The sequence below is a fragment of the Bos mutus genome, chromosome 3 (genome assembly GCF_027580195.1).
Source record: "Bos mutus isolate GX-2022 chromosome 3, NWIPB_WYAK_1.1, whole genome shotgun sequence".
Classification (NCBI taxonomy): Eukaryota; Metazoa; Chordata; class Mammalia; order Artiodactyla; family Bovidae; genus Bos; species Bos mutus.
This window is the reverse complement of record NC_091619.1, coordinates 99,560,127-99,580,731: the sequence shown is the minus strand read 5'-3', so window position 1 is coordinate 99,580,731 and position 20,605 is coordinate 99,560,127. Positions and strand designations below refer to the sequence as shown.

The window sequence follows — 20,605 nt, the reverse complement described above, 5'->3', positions numbered from 1 at the left end:
TATCTTGTATGAGTCCATGTATATGAAAGCCAAAAAGAAGAAAATGAGCCCAAAGTAACGGAAGTCAGAGTAGTGGTTACCTAGAAGAGGGTAGGCATTACTGACAGGAGAGGGGCACGAGGAAACTTTCTGGGATGATGCAAAAAGTTCACCTTGACTTGGGTGGCACACAAGTGTGTACATGTATAACAATATACTGAGCTGACCATTTCACACTTGTATACAGAATGTACCCTACTGTACCTATTTCATACTTCCATTTCTAAAAAGATAACATTTTTTTGGTTTTCCTTTTTCTGGCTGTACCACACGGCATGTGGGATCTTAGTTCCCCAACTAGGGATCAAACCTGAGCCCTCTGTGTTGAAAGTGTGGAGTCTTAACCACTGGACTGCTGGGGAAACCACAATAAAAAAAAAATTTTTTAAGTTGGGTCTCAAGAGTCACGCGAAAAGTATCTCACCCATACAAAAATATTTTCTAGCATCAACAGTGGAAGTTCAGTTCTCCCTGGAGTTCAGGACACAAGCCCCCCATTTTTCACTCTCTATTTTCCAGAGGACATCACTTCAGTCATGTCCAACTCCATGCGACGCTATGGATGGTAGCCTGCCAGGCTCCTCTGTCCATGGGATTCTCCAGGCAAGAATACTGGCGTGGGTTTCCATGCCCGCCTCCAGAGGATCTTCCCAATCCAGGGATTGAACCTGCGTCTCTTACATCTCCTGCATTGGCAGGCAGGTTCTTTACCACTAGCGCCATCTGGGAAGCCCTTGCCAGAGGACAGAAGGACCCAAACTAATGGCCAAGGCCTGTGAAGGTCCAAAACTTTTCAAAACACAAAGCAGTGCCACCTGAGTCTCAGGGGTAGCCTCTATTCCAGACCACGCAGACTCCACAGAAGTAGAGCTGGCACCCTGGTCAAGCCATGCCCTGCTGGTTCTGAGGCTCTCTGAATGAGCCTCTCAGGTTCTTCCACGGAGCACAGAACCAGACTTCCAGACACTGCCCAGAAGAGCCACAGACACAGAAACCATCTGTCTTCCTGACAAGCCAGGCAGAGACCAGCTGATCCACTCCAGCTCTAGGTGACGGTCAAGGTCCAAGTGCCTACGGCCCCTCCTGCCAGCAAGGAGGCGGTAAGACCCTCAAGGATGGTCGAGGGGCACTCTATCCATCAGATTGGGGACCAGACACCTGGCAGCCACACTCACCTCAGGACCAATGAAGCAATAAAGAGTCGTCTAGTCAGCAGCGCCACAGCAGGCTCCCACCACCAGAAACATCTCAGCGCCTGGCCAGCCACTACATAAACACCTCCGTCTTTTATCAGGGTTTTAACTGAGCAGAACTCCCACTCCAGGGATTCCCACAACCACTGAAGTGCTTAAGACCCTCCGACACCTTCCCAGGGGGAGAGGAGATGAGTCTGCCACTGGAGCCCCACCCTGCAGCCTAGAAATGCCCAGAAACTGGAATACCAGAGGCGCTATCTGCCCGGGAGGGGCTGTGCCCGCAGACCTGATGGAAGAGCTTCTTTCTCCCCGAGTGTCCCTGCAGGCCGAAGGTCCCTCCAGTCCTTCCCTGGACTCAGGCTCTGAGGGAAGGCTGCAGGCTGCATGGCCTGCCGACCCGCAGCTCCAGGACCACGTGGAGAAAGGTGGGGAGGAGCACCAGCTGGGAGCCAGGAGCCTGCTTGGACTTCACAGAAACCTGCTCCTGTCCTGAGGCCCACACGCTGGAGATGGGTAATCCTTAGCCGAGCCCATCGTCAGCAGCCCCTTTCCTGCCAGGTCCTGGCCCCAGGACAGGTGCAGGAAGGGGTTTGCCCACATCTGTGAGAAGGCTGGCTCCAGAGGCCGGAGCTCTCAGGTGGAGGCGGGGCACCCCTCGCTCCCCAGCACCCAGGAACCCTGGGCCCGAGGAGTTGTCAGGCTAACGAGGCTACCCCACCACCACTCCATCTGAGCGTGGCAGGCTGTGCCGCACGACTGGCTTCAGGTGGCTCTTCTTTAATTAATGGCATCCCAGGCTCTGCAGGGAGCTTCACCCCACAATGAATGGCCCTCTCTCATTAGAGGCAGGCCTGCCATGATGTATTCAGGGCGAGGGCCAGGATTCATTTCCCTGTCTGTGGGTTGGGGATGGGAGGGAGTGGGGAGGCAGCAGGGAGAGATTTATATCGAGTGACTTGGATTAGCTGCAGCTGAAACATGACCCCATCAACGCAAGCTGCCTTCTTGGGGCTAACCCAATGCACCTCTGCTGACGAGAGGGCTCTAGGGAAACTAAAGGGAGGGCAGAAGGTCTGGTTCTTGTTCGCTCTGGGCTCAGGCTGCAGCTCAAAGGCCCAGAATTCCTATACAACCTCCAGAAGCCCCTCCCCAGCCCACCCACACACATGGTGTGCAGTGCAAGCCTGGCCTGACTCTGAGCTGATCTCGCCTTACCGAGAGCCTCTTCGTGGCCAGGAAGCTGACCCACGGGCTTCACAGCTATATCAAAGCGCTGACCATGGCAATCAGCTGTTTCTCTTGCTTTCTATGGGAAATACCCTCACTCCCTACCTCAGAGGAGGAGTCCACAACGTGGGAAGGCCCCACGTCTGCAGCTGTGTGGGCAGGACCCAAGTATGTGTGCCCATCTCAGACCTCGGGCTACCCAGCACTCGGGAAAAGGCAGGCATCAGTCTAACGTGGAAACATGTGGGCAACACCGCACTGCACTGACCCCTTAGGCTGAACCTCACCTCCAGGGTGGGGGGATCCTGAGCAACACTTCTTCTCTCCCCCACAGCGATCCTGAGACCGAGCAAAGTGGCCTGGGGTCTTCAAGGCAAAAGGGAAAACGTGCCCCATGTTTCCAACGTACTTCTCACAGCCCTGCAGAGGCTGCACTCTGCTAGCCACAAAGGTGGTTTTAGGCCATGGAGCTGGGTAGGTTCAGGCTGGCAGCAAACAGCACACAGGCCTCGAAACTTACCCTACAAGTCGCATTAAACTTGCTGTTCAGTTTTGCTTGTGCTTGGGAGAAAAATCCTACTTCAGAGCCTATCCTCCATCCTCGGCCCTCTGAGAACACCCAGTTCACTTAGAGAGATGGAGGGTGGGCCCTCAGCTGCTGCTGCCAGCCAATCAGAAGGCTGCTTTGCAGACCTGCTGTGTCCCAGGGAGGCCAGGGCAGAATGCCTATCATCTGTACACACAGGCTCCGTGTCGTCCACGCTTTCCCTGGCCCTCGTGGTGGAGCATTCATATATCCTTCCTTCCCTACTCAGAAAGAGATGTAGCTCAGTTCCGCTTTGCTAAGTCCTATTTGGCAATGTGTCTAAACACATGCAAACTTAATTAGTTCAGGAGGGGAGCCCAAGCGCTTGCAGTGACAGATAAAAGTATCAGGAAATGAGACAAGTCAGGACTGCCAGGGAGTTCTGACTCGAGCCCCTCCCCCCAACAGGCTGCTAATCAAAGGTGATACAGCTCCGTGCCGGGACCAACTGGCAAACCCATGGACAAGGTTCTCGCGAGCTTAGAGACTCGATGAGATGCCCCACGTGCTTCCAAGGATACTATAGAACAGAGGTTTCCAAAGTAATATTGGCAATGATCTGAGGATCCATTCATTTGTAGATCAGCAAGCAGCCTCTCAGACAGCCCCAAGCCATCCCCCACCACATCTCCTGGCCAACCACGTTCCCAGAGCAAAACGAACACAACGGTCCAGCCCTCCAACCAACGCCAGCCAGGTACCAGAAGCCTAGGGTGTCAGAGAACATCCCAAGGCTCTGTCACTCAGCGCAAACAAAGGGGAGGAGGAAGGGCACTCCCACCAAGCCCAAAGCCATGCTGGAAGACAGAAGCAGATGGTCAGATACCCAAGCGGTCAAACATGGCAGCTTCCAGAGTTCAAATCCCTGCTACAAAGTGGCTGTGTGCCCTTGACAACTTACTTACCTCTCAGTGCCCCAGTTTCCTCCCTCATGTGTTAAAAAATAATTTATTTCATAGGATTGCAGTAAGGATTAAATGAGATAACACATAAATAGCACAGCAGGACTCCTGGTATGTAGTAAGTAGTCAATAAATGTTGGCTATCCTTATTATCTGATGTCACTTTTCCAGATCAGTTCTAGCCCTCAGTCCTGGGGACACAAATGTCTCAGAGAAAGCCCTTCACATTGCTCCTAGGACCAAGCCCTGTCCCCCTCACCCAGGCCCTTGCACCATCTCACCCAGTACCCCCCTGCAGGGCCCAACATCCAGTGCTGGCAGGGGAACCCAGGAGCTTCTTGGCATGAGCAGTGCAGTCCTCTACCCCCTCACACTCAGTCTGGGGCAGGAGGATCTGAGATTTTTTCTTCCATTCCATTCTCCCTGAATCCACTCACTACCACCCGCTGCCATTCTTCCTGGGCAGGGATTCTACAGGCCCACTCCATGCCTTAGTTGTCATTTATTCAACACACATTTATTGAACAATTACTACATGTCAGGCATTGTCCTGGGGTTATAATGGTGCACACAATCTAGGGAAAGAGACAGACAAGTCTAGGCAGCTACAACACAATTTCATGTAAGAATAAGTACATGTACTCCAGGAACGTACAGGAAGGCACCTAAAAAAAGATGTTAGGAGGGATCCTTAGGAACTGGCCAGTTAGAGCACCTGGCTAGGGGTAGGGGGAGCCTGAGTACATAGAGAGCATCAACAGATGAGGCTAGAGAAATAAACAAGAGCCTTGAAACCTTCAATAATCAGTGTGACTTTGCCTAGAGGACAAGGGGAAGCCTTGAAGGGTGTTAAGTGGGTATGATGTAATCTGCTACAATTAGGAGAAAGAAATATAAGAAACAGGACAGCTGGAGAGACCAATGAGCAAGAAGACATTCGTAGGAATCCAAGAAGAACAAGGTGACCTGAACTAGGGCAGGGGTAGTGGGTTTGGAAAGGCGGCAACAACTGTGAGAAACCTCTGGGAGAAAGGATCATAGGGTCTGGCAATTAACTGGTTATGGCTAGAGGGGGGAACCAAGGAAGATTTTCAGTTTTCTGACAGAACTACTGAGTAGATGGTACCAGTGAGTCATTATTCAAGAAAATGCTGAAAGACAAGGTGTTGGGAGAAAAAATAGCACCTGAGCTTTAAGTTTTAAGGCTTCCTTGATAGCTCAGCAGGTAAAGAGTCCACCTGCAATAGAGGAGACGTGGGTTTGATCCCTGAGTTGGGAAGATTCCCTGGAGGAGAGAATGGCAACCCACTCCAGTATTCTTGCCTGAAAAAGCCCATGGACAGAGGAGCCTGGCAGGTTACAGTTGATGGGGTCGCAAACAGTCAGACACGACTGAGCAACTAAGCACAAGCTTTAAGGGTATCTAGGTAAGATAGAGAAGAGGAGCTGGATATGAAGGCTCAGAGTTCAGATGGCAAAGGGAACAGATTCCTTTTCTCCAGTGGGATCACTGCTGCATGTTGGTTCCATTTCTCATATAGAGGAAAAGATGAGAAGACAGCATACAGAGAATAGCTGAGGCTGAGAAATAGATGAGATCACTCCCATAAGTGTGAGTGTGTAGGATACAAAGAAAAGACAGCTAGGAGAGAGATCAAAGAAATGCCAGTAGTTAAGAAACACCAAATTTAAGAGAAAAGGAAAAAAGAATCATAGGAAAAGGAAGGAAAAAGTCAGAGAAACAGGAGACATAAGTAGAAATGAAGAGTGCTTCAAGAAGGAGGAAGTAGGCTGAGGAGAGATGCCAAGAGGGCCCAGGAGGACCCCCAGCAAGCCTTTCAGATGCCACCTACACATCCCGCGAGGTACTGTGTACCCCACAGAGTCCTCCCCGGCATGTGCTTCCTCTGCCATGGGACCTCTCTCCAGGAGACAGCACTCTCTGCTCTCCCATCGTCCTGGCTGCGTGACCCTCAGCAGTCCCTGTTGAGACAGAGTGTGTGTGTGTGTGTGTGTGTGTGTGTGTGTGCGCGCGTGTGTGTGTGTGTGTGTACTCGTGCGCACTAAGTCGCTTCAACTGTATCCAACTCTTTGTGACCCTATGAACTGTAGCCCACCAGGCTCCTCTGCCCATGGGGTTCTCCAGGCGAAAATACTGGAGAGGGTTGCCATGCTCTCCTCCTTCCTGACCCAGGGATCAAACCCACATCTCTTGTCTCCTGCATTGGCATGTGAGTTCTTTACCACAAGTGCCACCTGGGAAGCCCAAGTCCCCGTTGAGTATGTATTCCCAAAACAAACAGTAAGTAGGATAATTTGAGCAAGTATCTTTTTTTTTTTTCAGAGACAATGTTTGTCTGTACTTGAAACAAGAAGGGAGAGCCATGTAGTCTAGAATGGTTTCAATCATCTGGAAAAAAAAAAAAAAGGAGTGTGAATTCAGGAGTGACTTCACAGAGGTGCTTCCACCTGCCTCCTGACTAGGTCTTCTTCATGATGGATTAAGAACAAAATAATACAAAAAATTTCATGTCCGAGTATGGAAGTAACTGAAATAGATCTCATTTTCTTTAGCTAGACAGCCTAGTATTAAGAGCTCTCCCCTAGTTGCCATTCTTATAAATTATCATTATTTTTTCAAACTGTTTGCTACCCAGGTGGCTGAGTTTTTCGTTGCAAAATATTAGTTCAGATGGTCTCACACAAACTTATGTTAAATGTTAAATATCTTTTGATCTCCAGACTTTCTGGTCCACATCTGCACAGACCAACAGAGGGGTGTGGTATGCGAAGTGTACAAGGAGAGCAGGGGAAACACCTAAGTCAAATGACAGCCCTGCACTCACACATTTGGCCTCCAACAGCAGGAAAACGCCCTGCTCCCAAGCTGAGGGGAAGCTGCATGAGGGCACTCCCGGCAGACCCGGAGTGGACCCCTGGATCCTGCTCCTCCACAGCGGGATCTGATCATCCTGACCCCCTCCTCCAAAGGGCCTCTTCCCCTGAGGCACGGAGGACCAGGTCCACCCTCATATCAGCTCTTCTTATCCCCCAGCCCACTCTGCAAACCCAAGTCCTCCTGATCTGCTCCTCTTCTTAAACCCACAAGCCACTGCGAAACCCTGTGGCCTAGCTTCTAAGCACCTGTGCCTAGAATGCCTCCTGACTGGGTCTTCTGGCCGTTCAGCTGGCAAACCCATGTCTCCAAACTACAGGTGAAAAGGTAAGCTCCTCAAAGGCAGCGCCTGTGCAGATGTCCATCCTCACTGCATCTTCCCTATCCTCCCACCATGCCAAAGACAGACGCCCTTTACAGAGACAATACAGAGCCTGGATAAGCAGAGGAGAGAGAACACTGTGAAAGAACACTAAACTCTACAAGGAGCTTCAGGAAACAACAGGTAAGGCAATGGAAAGGCAGGTCAGGTAGGGAAGGCAAGCCGACCAAGAGCCAAAACCACAAGTGTCGTTTCTTAAAAACGTTTAGAAGGAAAATGAAATCTGCACCCACTGTATTAAAACCCACCTGAGCGGAATCTGTGACGACAGCTTCAAAGCCCACATAAACCTGAGTATCACCCCATTCAGGCTGACAAAAGACGGACACAAAATTAATTTGTTAGGATGGGGGGAGATTTCTTTTCTCCAGTGGGATTTCCACTGCCACTTCAGTCCCCATTTCTCAGTGCCACACTAATCAGGCCCTTTCCAACAAAGTGATGTGCAGCTGGCTGCAGGGAGAGGGAGGCTGCTGGGGGCAGGGGGCGGGGGGAGCAGCAACAAGAGGGAGCGTGGCTCGGAGAGACTAGAGTGGGAAATGAAAATATTTGCTGAGTTCCTTAGACTTAAATTTGAAAATAGATGTCAAAACAAGAAGTGAGCCACATACTAACAAGTTGTTAGGTCAGTTTACCACCACCCTTGTCAGGCTCATCAGCAGGCTTTACCAGGCATGAGAGAAGGTGATGCTTCTGACGAGAGCCATCTGACAAGAGGCTCCGGGAACACGGAGAAGCTGTGCGCCGTCACGCAGCGCTGCTTAGGTTTCCTCTCTGGCTGTTTTTATTTTGTTACACATTTAATTAAGAGCCTTCCCAGCAGTTACGGGAATCCTGCTTCGAAAAGGCGGCCACAGAGCTCTCCTCCCCCCGCCCCTGCCACCAGACATCTGACTCCTCCCTGCACTCTCGCTTCCAGAGCTTGGCTGGCCTTCACGAGCCAGACCCAAACCAGCCGCCAAAGTCTGCCCCAGTCATCTCTTCTGGAAGCCATGTGGCCTTAAGAATTCCATTCTGCCTAGCTGGGTCTACCAATTTGAGCATCAGGTTTTAATTTGCCTTTGTTTTCTCACCTATAAAAGAGAGACACCACCTCCTACCCAAGAAGACAGGTAGGAGACTGAGAGACACATGGCATGTGCTCATTAACACATTTAAAAATTGTACTTTATCACAGTCACTGCCACTTTCAAAAGGGTGTATTGTTTGTATCTGGTGCCTTAATTTCTTATTCCTGATTTGTTACACATGCATCACTCTTTTCCCTTCCTTTTTATACCCTTGCTCCTTGCTTGTACCATGAGCTACCTCGAGAGCAGAGACGGTGTCTCTATTTGTTTGCCTTCTCAGAGGCCCTGGCACTTATGCTGGGGGAACACACTTCAACCTTCCGTGCCTAAACAAGTTATGGATTTTAAGATTCTGCCAATCTAACTGGTTGTTTTTCCTTCATCTCCCAACTGATCTAATTTCTTCCGTTTAATGAAATTCTTTTGGCATCATAGAGTAGTAATGTTACAATAGAAATATCAACTAAGAAATAAGATCAGAAACATAAAACGTAGTTCTTGAAACTGATGTTAGCTGTCATTTTCACGTTTTCTTTTTTTCCTTTATTCCCTCACTCCCTTAGTAGTTAAAATAAAAAAGTGAAACAGCTTCTCTCCAGGAGGTAAAGGAAAAGAGTAACCCAGAAACTGTGCTCATTAACATCTGATTTTCCTTTCACATGTGCTCTGACTCCCCAGCCCGATCCCTCTTATTGATGACAACAGTTCCATCAAGATGCAAAGCAGCCTCCTAAGTCACCAAGATTTGTCCAGGGCCCGCCATGCCAAGGCTTCCAATGCCAGCCATCCCCTCTCCTTGTCATGGAGAAACCGACCCCAAGCTTTGGAGGCCCAGCCAGATAGTCCCCAACATCATGGGCAGGAAAGCTCTCACATACGCATACAAGCACACGCCATTCACCCCTATCACAGAAGATGCTGAAATTGGGTGTTTGGGACATGAACACGCCAAAGAGAGAAAGCCACTGGGAGAGCGGGAGTCTCAGCTAACTAGAGAAACCAGGCCTCTGGCCTGGGCCACACGAGCCCTAGAACCCTGGGTGTCAGCCTGTACCCTGCCCCACCCCGGATACCGTCTCCTGTGTTGGAGCTCCCTCCCCAGGAGTCCCTTCTCACTTGAGTGCTCAGAGCTGCTCAGGATATGGAACGCTGTAAACCAGAGCAACAGCATTCTTCCTCCTCACCCTCTCCTCGGAACCGTCCCCTGACTCAGCTCTGCCTCCAGGCACAGCCCCTGTAAGTTCCCCAACAATGAGTGTCACGGGGAGCTCTGGAGCGTGTGGTACGCAGTCAGTGCACACACATGATCTCAGGCCTGGGGGAGACAGGTGTGCGGGCGAGTATGTGACCTGGGCCTGCTCTTCCTCCCGCCTCACCTAGAGGGTTGGGTCCAGTAGCAGGCTAGACAGCCACCCGGGTGCAGAACTTCACCTCAATGCCCAGCAAAAGGCATAAAAAGGATCTTGGTGAGAAAATAATGCCTGAATTGGAAGGAAATGTCACTCCAGAGCCATGGCTCCCCACCCCCACCAATACGCCATCCTATGCTCAAAAACTCACACACATACACACACAGAATGCTCGTTGCTGCCTTCAGTCACAAAGATCACAGAGGTATGGATCCTATCAGTGCTCAGCACACAGCGCCCCCCTACTGCCCAACCTCCACCCTGCTTTCGTTCCCTGGGGACTTTCTGAAGCCAGGTATCCATGAGGGTAGACAAGAGGCCGAAGTGTCAACCCAGCAAAGGAACCAGCTCTGTCTTCCAGAACTGGGACAAGACCAGGAGACAAAGGAGAAAAAGCAGTGGGGACAAGGGAGGAAAAGAGGAGGCTGGTGACCCGGCAGCAGCATCCCTCTCCCATCCCCACCCTGGGCTCTCTGTGGGATCATCAGGGCCTCGCATCCCACATGAGAGCCTAACATAGCATCATGGTTAGGAAGATGGACCTTGGAGCCAGGTTGCCTGGGTCTTAATTCTGGCTGTGTGTGTCCCTGGGCAAGATACTTAACCTCTCTGCGCCTGAATGTCTTCATCTATAAAATAGGAATAATAAGAGTCCCAAGGGTTAGTAAATGAGTTACTATTTCTAAAGCATTTAGAAGAGTAAATACTATGTACTTGGTTTAGAAGAAAATTAAAGACCCTCTTTTAACTCCTTTCTTTCAGGGCAGTAACGTGTAGCCCACAATAGGAAGAGCTCTCCTAGCACAGGTAAGAAGGCAACAGCAGGGCTGGAAAGGTCCATCCAGAGGTAGAAGGCAGAGCTCCCAGCCCTCGTTCTGCCCAGCCAGCCCCCAGATCCAAGACTGCCTGACCCAGCTGCCCTGTAGGTTTGGACATTTGAGACTGTAAAAGGCAAAACCTGGTCCCGCAGGTTCCGAGCCCTGTCAGCAAAGGAGTCCTGCTCATACTCACATGACTTTTAAGTCCCAGTCTCCACAGGTGACAAAAATTGACTTGACGTTTGGATCTAAGAGGCCTTCCTTCGCCATCCACTCATCGACCCTCTGAAAAGTACACAACAAGAACAGATGAGATTTTCCATTTTTTTTTTCCCTGAGTCTCTGAAGAGCCACAACAGTGAAACGCAGATAAGCTGCTTGTAATCAGAGCAGGAGAAAACTGTAATCTTATCCTACCACAGCTCCACTCTGGGCTCTCAGCCTTGGCTCAGAACTATGGAGGCCCTGGCAGGATGATCCCTGCAGGCAGATCCCACAAGCCCAAGTGCTAGAGGGGTGGTGGGGGGCAGGATGCCCCTCCACTCTCCCGGTGCCTGGCAGCCCACCCTGGACAGGATAAGGACAGAAGCCAGTAGGTCAGTCCAAATACCTCTGGTCCTCAAACAAAGGTACTGCCTAGCACAGACACAGGTTGGCCTGGACCATGAGAACAGGCTGGAAGAGGCCCCCAAGCAGGGAACTCCATAGGATCGTTTGCTTGTTTAGTCATTCCACCCTCCCACCAAATGTTTACTAACCAAATGTATTAATTTACTTATTCTCCAAACGAAGGTCAAGTTAACTTTCCCCAAGAGGCTAGCAGAAGAGGCTCCTCTGCCGGGCTGTAGCCCTATTCTGACAACTGGGAAAGCACAGCCTGCTCCAGTCGCTAGAAGTTCATCAACTGGTCCCAGAATCTGTATTTTTCTCCTCCTGGTTGGGGATTCAAATTCAGCAGAATCTTTTGAAGGCTGAGCTCAATTCCTAGACAGGGAAAGAAACTGCTCCTAAAGACATTTTAAGTCTTTCTTCCCCTTCATCCCTTGGATCCATTTTATTATTTGCACTCACACTGCAAGTACAAATATTAAAATCAGTATATAACGAGAGAATTATCATAAAGAATTCACGAAGCAGTGCCTACTTTTCAGAAGATCCCAGGCATGGGGCAAGAGTGCAGCAGATCACACCGCTGTGCCACTCACACAGGGGGATTATTTTTAAAGGCTATATCGCACAGTCGTTAGAAACTCGGGATTGAAAAATCAGACACATCTGGGTTCTAACCTTGGCTCTTCTATATCCTGGCTGTGTCACTGATGAGAAGTCATTTAAAAGTCATTTAACCCCTCTGAACTTCAGTTTCCTTCATCTATAAAACGAGGTAGGATGACTAACCTTACAGGGTTGTTTTGTGAATTATATGTGATAATGGATTAAGTGCCTACCTAAAAATAGACAGCAGGCTGGGAAGGGGAGGAAGACAGATCATCTTAATACAATGCAACAGAGGCATCAATGGAGAAGCACCCAGGATGCCATCGGACCAAGAAGAGGTGGAGGCCAGCCCCAGCTTTCACGGGGAAAGGCATCAGAAAGGCTGCATAAAGATGACTGAACTAGTGGCTGGGTGGCTGAGTTTGCCTGACAGCTTGGAACACAGGACAGGAGGCAAAGGCACAGACATTCTGCGTCTGAGCAACATTGTCTGTTTAAATTCTGCCTTTCCCACCAGACTATCAGCACCATGAAGGCAGGGGCTGTTAAGGTGTCTTATTCACTGTCCTAATCCCTAACCCAGCACAGTCCCTTCTCGATCTCTTGATTGAGATATGAGTAAGAAGTAATGTGACTGGAGTTCTGCAGTGACTGAAAGGAAGGGCAGGAAATGAGGCTGGGGGAGGCCAGACTGTGAAGGCCTTGTGTATGCAGCAGATAATGGAGAGCCCATGATAACCCTGGGCTTCCTGGATCCTCAGAGATGCTGGAGGTCTGGCCCAGCTGAAGCAGTCCTGGAGCAGGGCCGATGGTCCCATGCAGTTTCATGGCTACGGCAGCCCTACCTCCTGGGACATCAGGGCCAGACTCTGCAGACCCTCTTCACAGTCTGCACCCCAGAGCATCCTCTTCAGTGCAAGGGTCTCCCCGGCAGCTAAATTCTGGACGTTCCACTGCTGAATGTATGTCTCCTGGGCCACTCTGGCCCCAGCCCTTGCACGGACACACACGCACACACACACATGCATGCACACATGCATCCTTTCCCTAGGGTCACCTAAAGAAAATTAGGTAGACATTACATAAGAAAAGAGGTAAGGCAAACCTGGAGCTCCCTAAGTCAGCTAATCTCGCTCCGGTTCACTGGCCTTAAATCCCCAAGGTAAGTGCCCCACCTGCTAGGGGGCTCCCCAACGCCCCAACTCCTGCACAGTGGTCCTGGAAAAGAGAGCAGGACAGGACAGGACTGTCAGGAGGCAACGCCCAGCAAGACCAGGCCTCTACCATGGGAAGCACTCACTGCTCCTTGGAAGCTTAGGGCCAAGGCCATTCACTCATGCAGCAGGTATTCAGTGAGCAGCTTCTGCTACAAGGCTGTCCAGGGAAGTCATGTGTTTGGAATCAAGCCTGTCCTTTTCCTTCCCTTCTCTGTTTGAATGGAGAGATGGCTGGAGGGACCACCAAGACAACCCGCAGGAGCCAGCCTTCCCGGCTACTGAAGGTGTGGAGAAGCCCAGTCTGAGACCGGCTAAGAACAAATGTGTTCAACAAACACCCATCTTGCCATCTGCTCAAGGCCTTGGTTAGGATGAGAACTAGCTCCTCAGCTCTTTAACCAGCTCAGGACTCATGGGAAAAAGCAGAGCCCAGTCTGGTCTCCTCGAGCCCCCAGAGACTCCCTCAATGCCAGCAATCTCCCCTCTTCACCCACAAAGTACACTGAGACTGGGTGAGACTCAGACTCCTCTGAGCACCCTGTTTCAGGGTTGGCTCGGGGTCAGCAGGAGGAAGCCTCCTGAAGACCAACCTCCCCCTCAACCAGCACCAGTCAGGAGAAAACTCCATAACCTCAACAGCCCTGGTTTGGTGCTGGCCCAGAAAAAGCATCTTCCTCCCAAGATCCCAGCCAGAGACACTCCAGGGAAAAGCTGCCTGTCCCCTGGCCTCGCTCTGGGATGCTGGCTGGAAGACAGGGATGGAAGGGTCCCCTCTTTCTCCTTGAGTCTGGTCTTGGACAGAGCAGTCCAGGCTGAGGAGACTCCTTAGTCATAGGGGTGAATCTCCCCACCCAAGAAGAGGGTCAGTGGGGCTGGGAGACACTTCAGGGCTCATCTTCTCCCAACCCTTCAAGAGCCTGACCAGCCACAGAACCTGGGCCTGCATGCTCCCTGGGACCAGGAACATATTCGGCCACTGGGTGAGCCTAGACCTGTCTCTCTGGCCCTAGTTCCACCCTGAGGAGCCCCAGGAAACTCAGTCTGCATTTCTCTCCTCCATGGGACAGGCCCTCTGGGCTCAAGAAAAAGATCGTCCTCCCTCTCCCTGCCACCACCCTACTCCCTCCAGCGTAGGTGCGCTCTGCTGTCCTCCCAGACACACGGCTTGCTCCTGCGATGGGGCACAGCTTTGGGCGTGTTGCTCTTAAGGATAAATAAAGCACCTAATGCGATCCACAGGCTTTTTCGCCTCTCCCCTCCCCCTAGAGAAGGAAGGGGAGGGGGGCTCTCTCCCTCTCTGCAAACTCCAGGCCAGCGGGGGTGGGAGATGAGCTGAGGCCAAGCACGGCTTCCCGATTCCCTAGGCTGGAGCACGAGAAGCAGCGTCTTAACCTTTTCCAGCTCCCCAAGGAGAATATCCCAGAAGTGTGGTCTCTGCCAAGGGTTCTAAAGCCTTTAATTTGATTTTCCTCACATAGGCAATTGTTGTAATTATTCTGATTAGGAATCATTACCCAGTGCAGCCTCCGCACCCCTGACAGGCACAATGCATCCAGCGGCAAGCTGCAGTGGGGCAGGCGGGCCGGCCGCACCTCCTGGAGGAGCTGACAGCAAACAAAAGCCATCAATGGGGAGTTCTGGGTGAGTTAATGAAGTGCTCACATGCCACAAGAAGCCAACACTAAAGCTAAACAAAAACACCTCCAGTCCCCGGGGCCGCCCGCAGTGCCGCAGCTCGGCTCCCCTGCTCCCAGCGCAGGCTGCCCGAGTCACCGGAGCCACCGGCCAGCAACAGCCTCGGGCTGCGAGCAGGCGGGGCCTCCACTGACTCCCGGGGGCGCGCGGACATCTTGTCAGTAACCCTGACAGGAACAGCTGGAGATGACAGATCAATGGTTCAATACTCTCAACAGCATGTCACTGATGTGACAGCAAATGTTATTCTAATCAAGCCATAATCATAGTCAAATTACATGGCTACATTCTCAGGAGGGGAGGGAGAGGAAGGTGGCAGGAAGGGGTCAGAGGTCAGGAATTAAAGGTCACTCAACCTACCTCCAGCACTTGCTGCAGGCTTGGCTGACCATCCACCATGGCTTGAATAATCCCGGTGAGCTGAAAGGAAAGAGAAATAGCCTATGGGTGGAAACCGGGGATGCAGGAACTCAAAGCTGGACTGGAGTCTTTTCTGTTTTCCTCCTTCTACAGTAAAAGCCTCTGACCTGCACAGCTGTAGGCTCCAAACCTGGCAGAAGCCTTGGGGATCACGTACCCCCACAACTTCCTGCCCCGAGATGCGGGTACATATCCACATAGGGAGCATGGGCTGGGTCTCAGACCTGTTTTCAGCTTTCATTTTGCAGAAAATACGACTTTACACATCTTTTGTATTCAGTAGGTGCAATAACTCCTCCCGAATTACTGTGCTAGTAGTCCGCCAGGCTCCTCTGTCATGGGGATTCTCCAGGCAAGAATACTGGAGTGGGCTGCCATGCCCTCCTCCAGGAAATCTTCCCAACCCAGGGATCAAATCCAGGTCTCCCACATTGCAGGCAGATTCTTTACCAGCTGAGCCATCAGGGAAGCTATCAAGGCTTTAGTTTTCATGTAGGCTGAGGGATCTTTCCAACCCAGGGATTGAACCCAGGTTTCCCGCATTGCAGGTGAGTTCTTTACCGTCTGAGTCACCAAGGAAGCCCAAGAATACTAGAGTGGGTAGCCTATGCCTTCTCCAGGGGAACTTGCTGACCAGGGAATCAAACCAGGGTCTCCTGCACTGCAGGCAGATTCTTTAGCAGCTGAGCTACCTGGGAAGCCCAAGTAAATTCACCTCCAGGCTCCTCAGGAGTTCCTGCAGAACTCAGGGAATGCCCCCACATGGGACCAGGACCTCTAGTTCCAAGTCCCCCTTTCTCTGAGCCTCGGTGTCCAGCACTTCCCCCTCTACACCAGTGAAGGGCCAGGGGGCCCCCCAGGCATCCACCCTTCACCCTGCATACCTGGGCCCTCGATACCGGCTGGGCAAGCAGGAAACTGGCACCTTCAGCAGAAGAAAAAGCCCACAAACCTAGCCTAGAGGATTTCTCACTCAAGGGCCTCTGCTCCACCCAGGTCAGGCCTAGGTTCAAACCAGCTTGGTGCTTTGGTCTGCTTTATTTTGAAGTGGAAAATATCCCTCAAGTACAGACTAGAGAGGCTGCCTACAGGGCCTGCAGCAGGAGGCCCCTGCACAGACATGGACCCAGCTGGAAATCACCATGGCCGGCATGCCCCCGGCCACTTCCAGACAAGAGTAGCATCTCAGGCCTGATTGGAAACTTCTCTTTTTTTTTAAGTGTGGGGGTGGGGATTAAACTCCAATTAAACTATAATTATGTGTAATGAATACCAAATACCCAACTCACACAAACCGCTGGCTCTAAGAGGGAAGGTTATTTTCTCATAGCGACTTACACGGAATGGTAATACACACCTTTTAGGGAAGAAATTTTCATTTTAAGAACGCTGAGTTCCTCTAGGTGGGTTTCTGTAGTTCATCAAGTCATTATTAGGTGGTATTTTAAGGAAGTGTAAGGACACAGCCACTCTATTTTATATTCCAGAAACTGTTTTTATATTAATCTGTATTTTAATTGGGTAACAGCTGCTGCCTACAGACTTCCCATGGTCTAAAAGGAAAATAAATTAGAAAGATTAACTACACTGTTGTTTCGCGAGGCTTTAACCCACAGCATGCCCACCCGGCTGGCACTTCCACACCCTTTCCTTGCTTGGAAGACCAAAGGACTGCCCAGTAGAGGGAGGGCCTGAGCCAAAGAAAAGAAAAGGTGGTCCCTTGAGGGCTCGGGTGGGGATGGGGAAGAGCCCCAGGTTTGTGGCTTTCATCATGGAGCGCTGAGGCTTCTCCTTTCCTTCAGTCAGCATCTACTGCTGGAGGGGCTGGGCCCCACTCAAGCAGGCAGGGATCCAGCAGTGAAGAAAGGCATGACAACCCTGCCACTGTGGAATCTGAGTTCTTCTTGGCAGCCCAGTCCTGGCCCAATCCAGTCAGCACCCAGAGCCACACTGAGCAGGCAGGGCCCTGTGTTTTGTCTTGGCAAGGTCTGGACCAGGCCTGTTGCCAACTCCAGGTCCCACAGCCAGATGACTGGTTGCGCCCACTACTGCCCTTTCTCGCCCAGCTTCTCTCCTGCTAGGTTCTCCTAGGGCTGAGTCACATCCCCAAACCTGGCGCTGGGGCTCTGGATCAGGACAATCCTGGAAAAGAGGGCGCACAGCCACTTGTCAGGGAAAGCCCCAGGGTCTGCACAGTCTCGTGTCCAGTCTGAGTTTCCTGGGGCAAGGTTAGGTCTCCTCCTCTTGGCTCCCACCAAGTGTCACTCAGATGAACTCTGAAGGGCTTCCAGAAACTCCCTCTTACACAGGAGACCAACAGCATCCTTGCCAAGAACCCTCGCTCCTTGGAAATGGGACTGAGGTCAGCACCTGCCCTAGGTCCCAGGAAAAGTACTACATCGAAAACAACAACCGAGGCGCTGACCTGCGGGATCTCTCACCAAAGACTAGGCCCGCCTCCTGTCACCATGGGGTGCAGAGGTGCAGATGGCCTCCAGGATTCTAGGGCTTTCTCACACTCCCCCGCAGTGGTCAGCAATCCTAGAATCATCAGCCTGGGAGGAGCCTAGTGAACTTGGCTTCCTCCCTCTCTCCATGCTTCCCAAACCACCTGTGGTCCAAAGCATGGCTTACAGCTTATAGCTAAGGGACTTGAACTCAAGCCCCAGAGACACAGGGGCTTGAGATCCTTCCAGGAACAGGCCTCACTCCCCTGCATTAACGCCTCCCAACAATGGACCACATCTGATCAGCTCTGTCAAGGCACTCGATGAAGATGGTGGAGGGTGAAATTTAAGAAGTCAATCCCCATACCTGATACCGACAACCTATAAGACATACCAGAAACTGTGAGGAAGACAGAAAATATAATAAAATACTACTGGGAAGTGATACCTTAGGCCTAACCTAAATCTTTCACGCTGCTGTTTAAGTCCATTCCCACTTGGGTTAATATATGTTTGTAAAAAGCTTTCACATCCTCACAATGAAAGGTACTAGAGCAAAGCCAAGTATTTATTAAGCTGAGAACCAGGGCTCACAGGCTAAACAGAGCTCAGAGACCTTAACCACTTAAAGCAGGAGAGGTGAGAGGAAGGATTAATGTGTGCTCTGTGGCTCCTTTCACTGAGGGATTACAGATTAACTCCCGCTTCCCCAGACTCAGAAACCACAAGGCGAGGGGCTTCTGACCCTGACTGATAATGTGACTGGTGACTGAGATCCCCTACCCGCACCAGAGCTCAGTCTGGGGACGAGTGGGCTTCCTCGTTCGTAAATACGGGCAACTACAGAACGCAGCCCTGGATGCTCGCTGCCAATAGCGTGTCAGCATCCAGTGCTTTCTCCCTTCACAGTTTATCTCCAGCACAATCGTATTCTGACACCAAGACAGTTTGTTGATTACATAAGCACTTGTCTCTGGTGTGCAATCTGATAATCAGACCCACTCTTTCTCCTCAGACAAAGAGACCAATAAATCTCACCCTTTACAAGTACAGGTGTAAGACAAAGCCCTTTACTGGCATTTAGCAAAATGGGTATTTTTTCCTAGTTTGTTTTTTTTTTTCCACAGTGACAACAATAACAAAAAGGACTGCACGTGGTCAGGGACTGTGCAGCAGCCCAGCTGCTACAGGCAGAGATGTAATGAGCTGGAGTGGATTCTAGAGGTGGTAGGAAAGGGCTTGAGAAGGAAGAAAACACACCCCCATCCTGTTTCTGTCAGAACATCTCCAGGAAGCCTATCAACTGGGACTAAGAAAGGACCTCAAGAAGGCTAATGACATGTTCATCACTCAGAGCAGTGAGAGTGTCTGCATGCGGGCTGCAGATTCACTCAAGGCAGAACCCCTCTTCTGGCTATCCAGCATGGAGCCTGTCTCTCTCCTAACACAAGCATGTGCTTGTGCATGCACACACATGGCCAGGGTTCTTAAAAACAAAACTTCTGGTCCAAGAGAGAAAATCCTCCCGGAGGACCTGCTTAGAAAAGTCTGGAGGTTTGGGGTTGTTCCTCAGCCTTACCAATGAAAGATTCCTTGTGGCTGGAATGATCTCACTGCCCCCCGCCCCGTCCACAAAGGCACATTCTGCCAGACTGGATGAGGTCGCAGAAGGACGGCCCCATTCTGTGTCCGTGCCTCCCTTGGCATTATAGTCCATCTAGACAGGGCGATATCTAGATGACCTTAGGTTTTCCAAAGAAGACGTTACTTACTCAAAAGAGCAGTGAGCAGTACAGCTACTTTGCGGGGAGGCAGGCTGTGGTAGAAAAACTCCTTGACACCAGCCACTTGAGGAACATGGATTTTTACTTGGTGCCAGGCCCTAAGGATAGGACCGTCAGGGATCACATCTGGTTTCTGCCATCAAGGAGCTCACAGTCTAGTGGGGAGATGGACAAATGACTGCAGTATAATGTATCTGACTGTGCTATGCCGGGTTGAGCACGGCCCAGCCTGGGCTCAGTGAAGGTTTCCCAGAGAAGGTGACCCTGAGCAGAGTGCTGGAGGACAAGCAGGAGGGCAGGCGGGTACACAGGCAGAAGGACCATCGCGTGTAGAGGCGGACTGAGAAAAGTGAGGGGGAGATGAAGCAGGGAGATCTGAGGCTGGATGAAAAAGCAGGGACCAGGCCAGGGGGAGTTCTGAGCTCTGGGAGCCTGAGAGAGGATGGCAGAATCCATGCCTACAGCACAGTCACAGCCTCGCTTCAGAGCAGGCTTCATAAGGAGGATCCAATGCCACCAAGCCTGCTACCCTCCAAATTATGTATGCGTGTCCTTCGGTGAGACTTTCCAGAAAAAAGAAACATTTCTCATCAGAGTCTTGCAATCCCTTCTCCTCTCCGTCAAAAGAGAAGCAGTACCAACTTTGCTCTGAAAAACCCCTGTTTCCCAATATCCTCAAGCATCCACTCCTGCCCAGAGCTGAGCTCCAGCAATGCTCCATCCCATCCCTAAACAAGTACCAGCTTCCCCCAATTTAGGCCTGCCTGTCGACGTCAGGCAGTGAGCTGGAACTGGAGGCCCCAAGGGGGAGGCCGCACACAGAAAGGAGGAAGGAAAAGATAAGGGGACACTACACTTTCAGGCCAGTGGAGGGCTCAAGAACCTGGCTAGTTTCAGGAAAGTCTTCCCTTCCCTTCCCATAAGGAAGGGGATTTTCATCATCATTAAAGTGACGATTTTTTCCCAAAGAGGGAAACAGGACAGATTAGCGCCCCCTAGTGGTACAGGTAATTCCCAGGGGAATGAGGGGAGAAAAGGTGTCCCAGTGGAAACAAGAGCCGCATCATCATTGGTTGGAACAACAAAAGGCTTGAGAGACTAGACTCCTTGGCAGAAGGATACCTACAACAAAAGGCCCACCTGGGGCACTGGCATCAAGGCCAGGAGCCCAAGACCTCATATCTGGGCTAAGTCAGTATCAGAGACCATTGAGCTCCCCAACCAGCACAGGCAGGCACTTCCCCAAACCCCACCACACCAAAGGGATTGTTTGGGGATTACTTGAGAACTTCTGTCCTC

At 51.1% G+C, this 20,605-nt stretch overlaps 1 protein-coding gene across 5 annotated transcripts in view; it reads right to left on the bottom strand.

Moving 5' to 3' along the window:
* ERI3 (ERI1 exoribonuclease family member 3) overlaps positions 1-20,605 on the bottom strand; it is a 131,096-nt gene that overhangs the window by 74,855 nt on the left and 35,636 nt on the right. For all 5 annotated transcript variants that reach the window (XM_070368190.1, XM_070368186.1, XM_005894176.3 and 2 more), the window contains 2 exons: positions 15,016-15,075; positions 10,719-10,810 (listed from right to left, as the gene is read on the bottom strand). In XM_070368190.1, the coding sequence (XP_070224291.1) occupies positions 10,719-10,810; positions 15,016-15,075 (152 nt within the window). The remainder of the gene's footprint in view (positions 1-10,718; positions 10,811-15,015; positions 15,076-20,605) is intronic.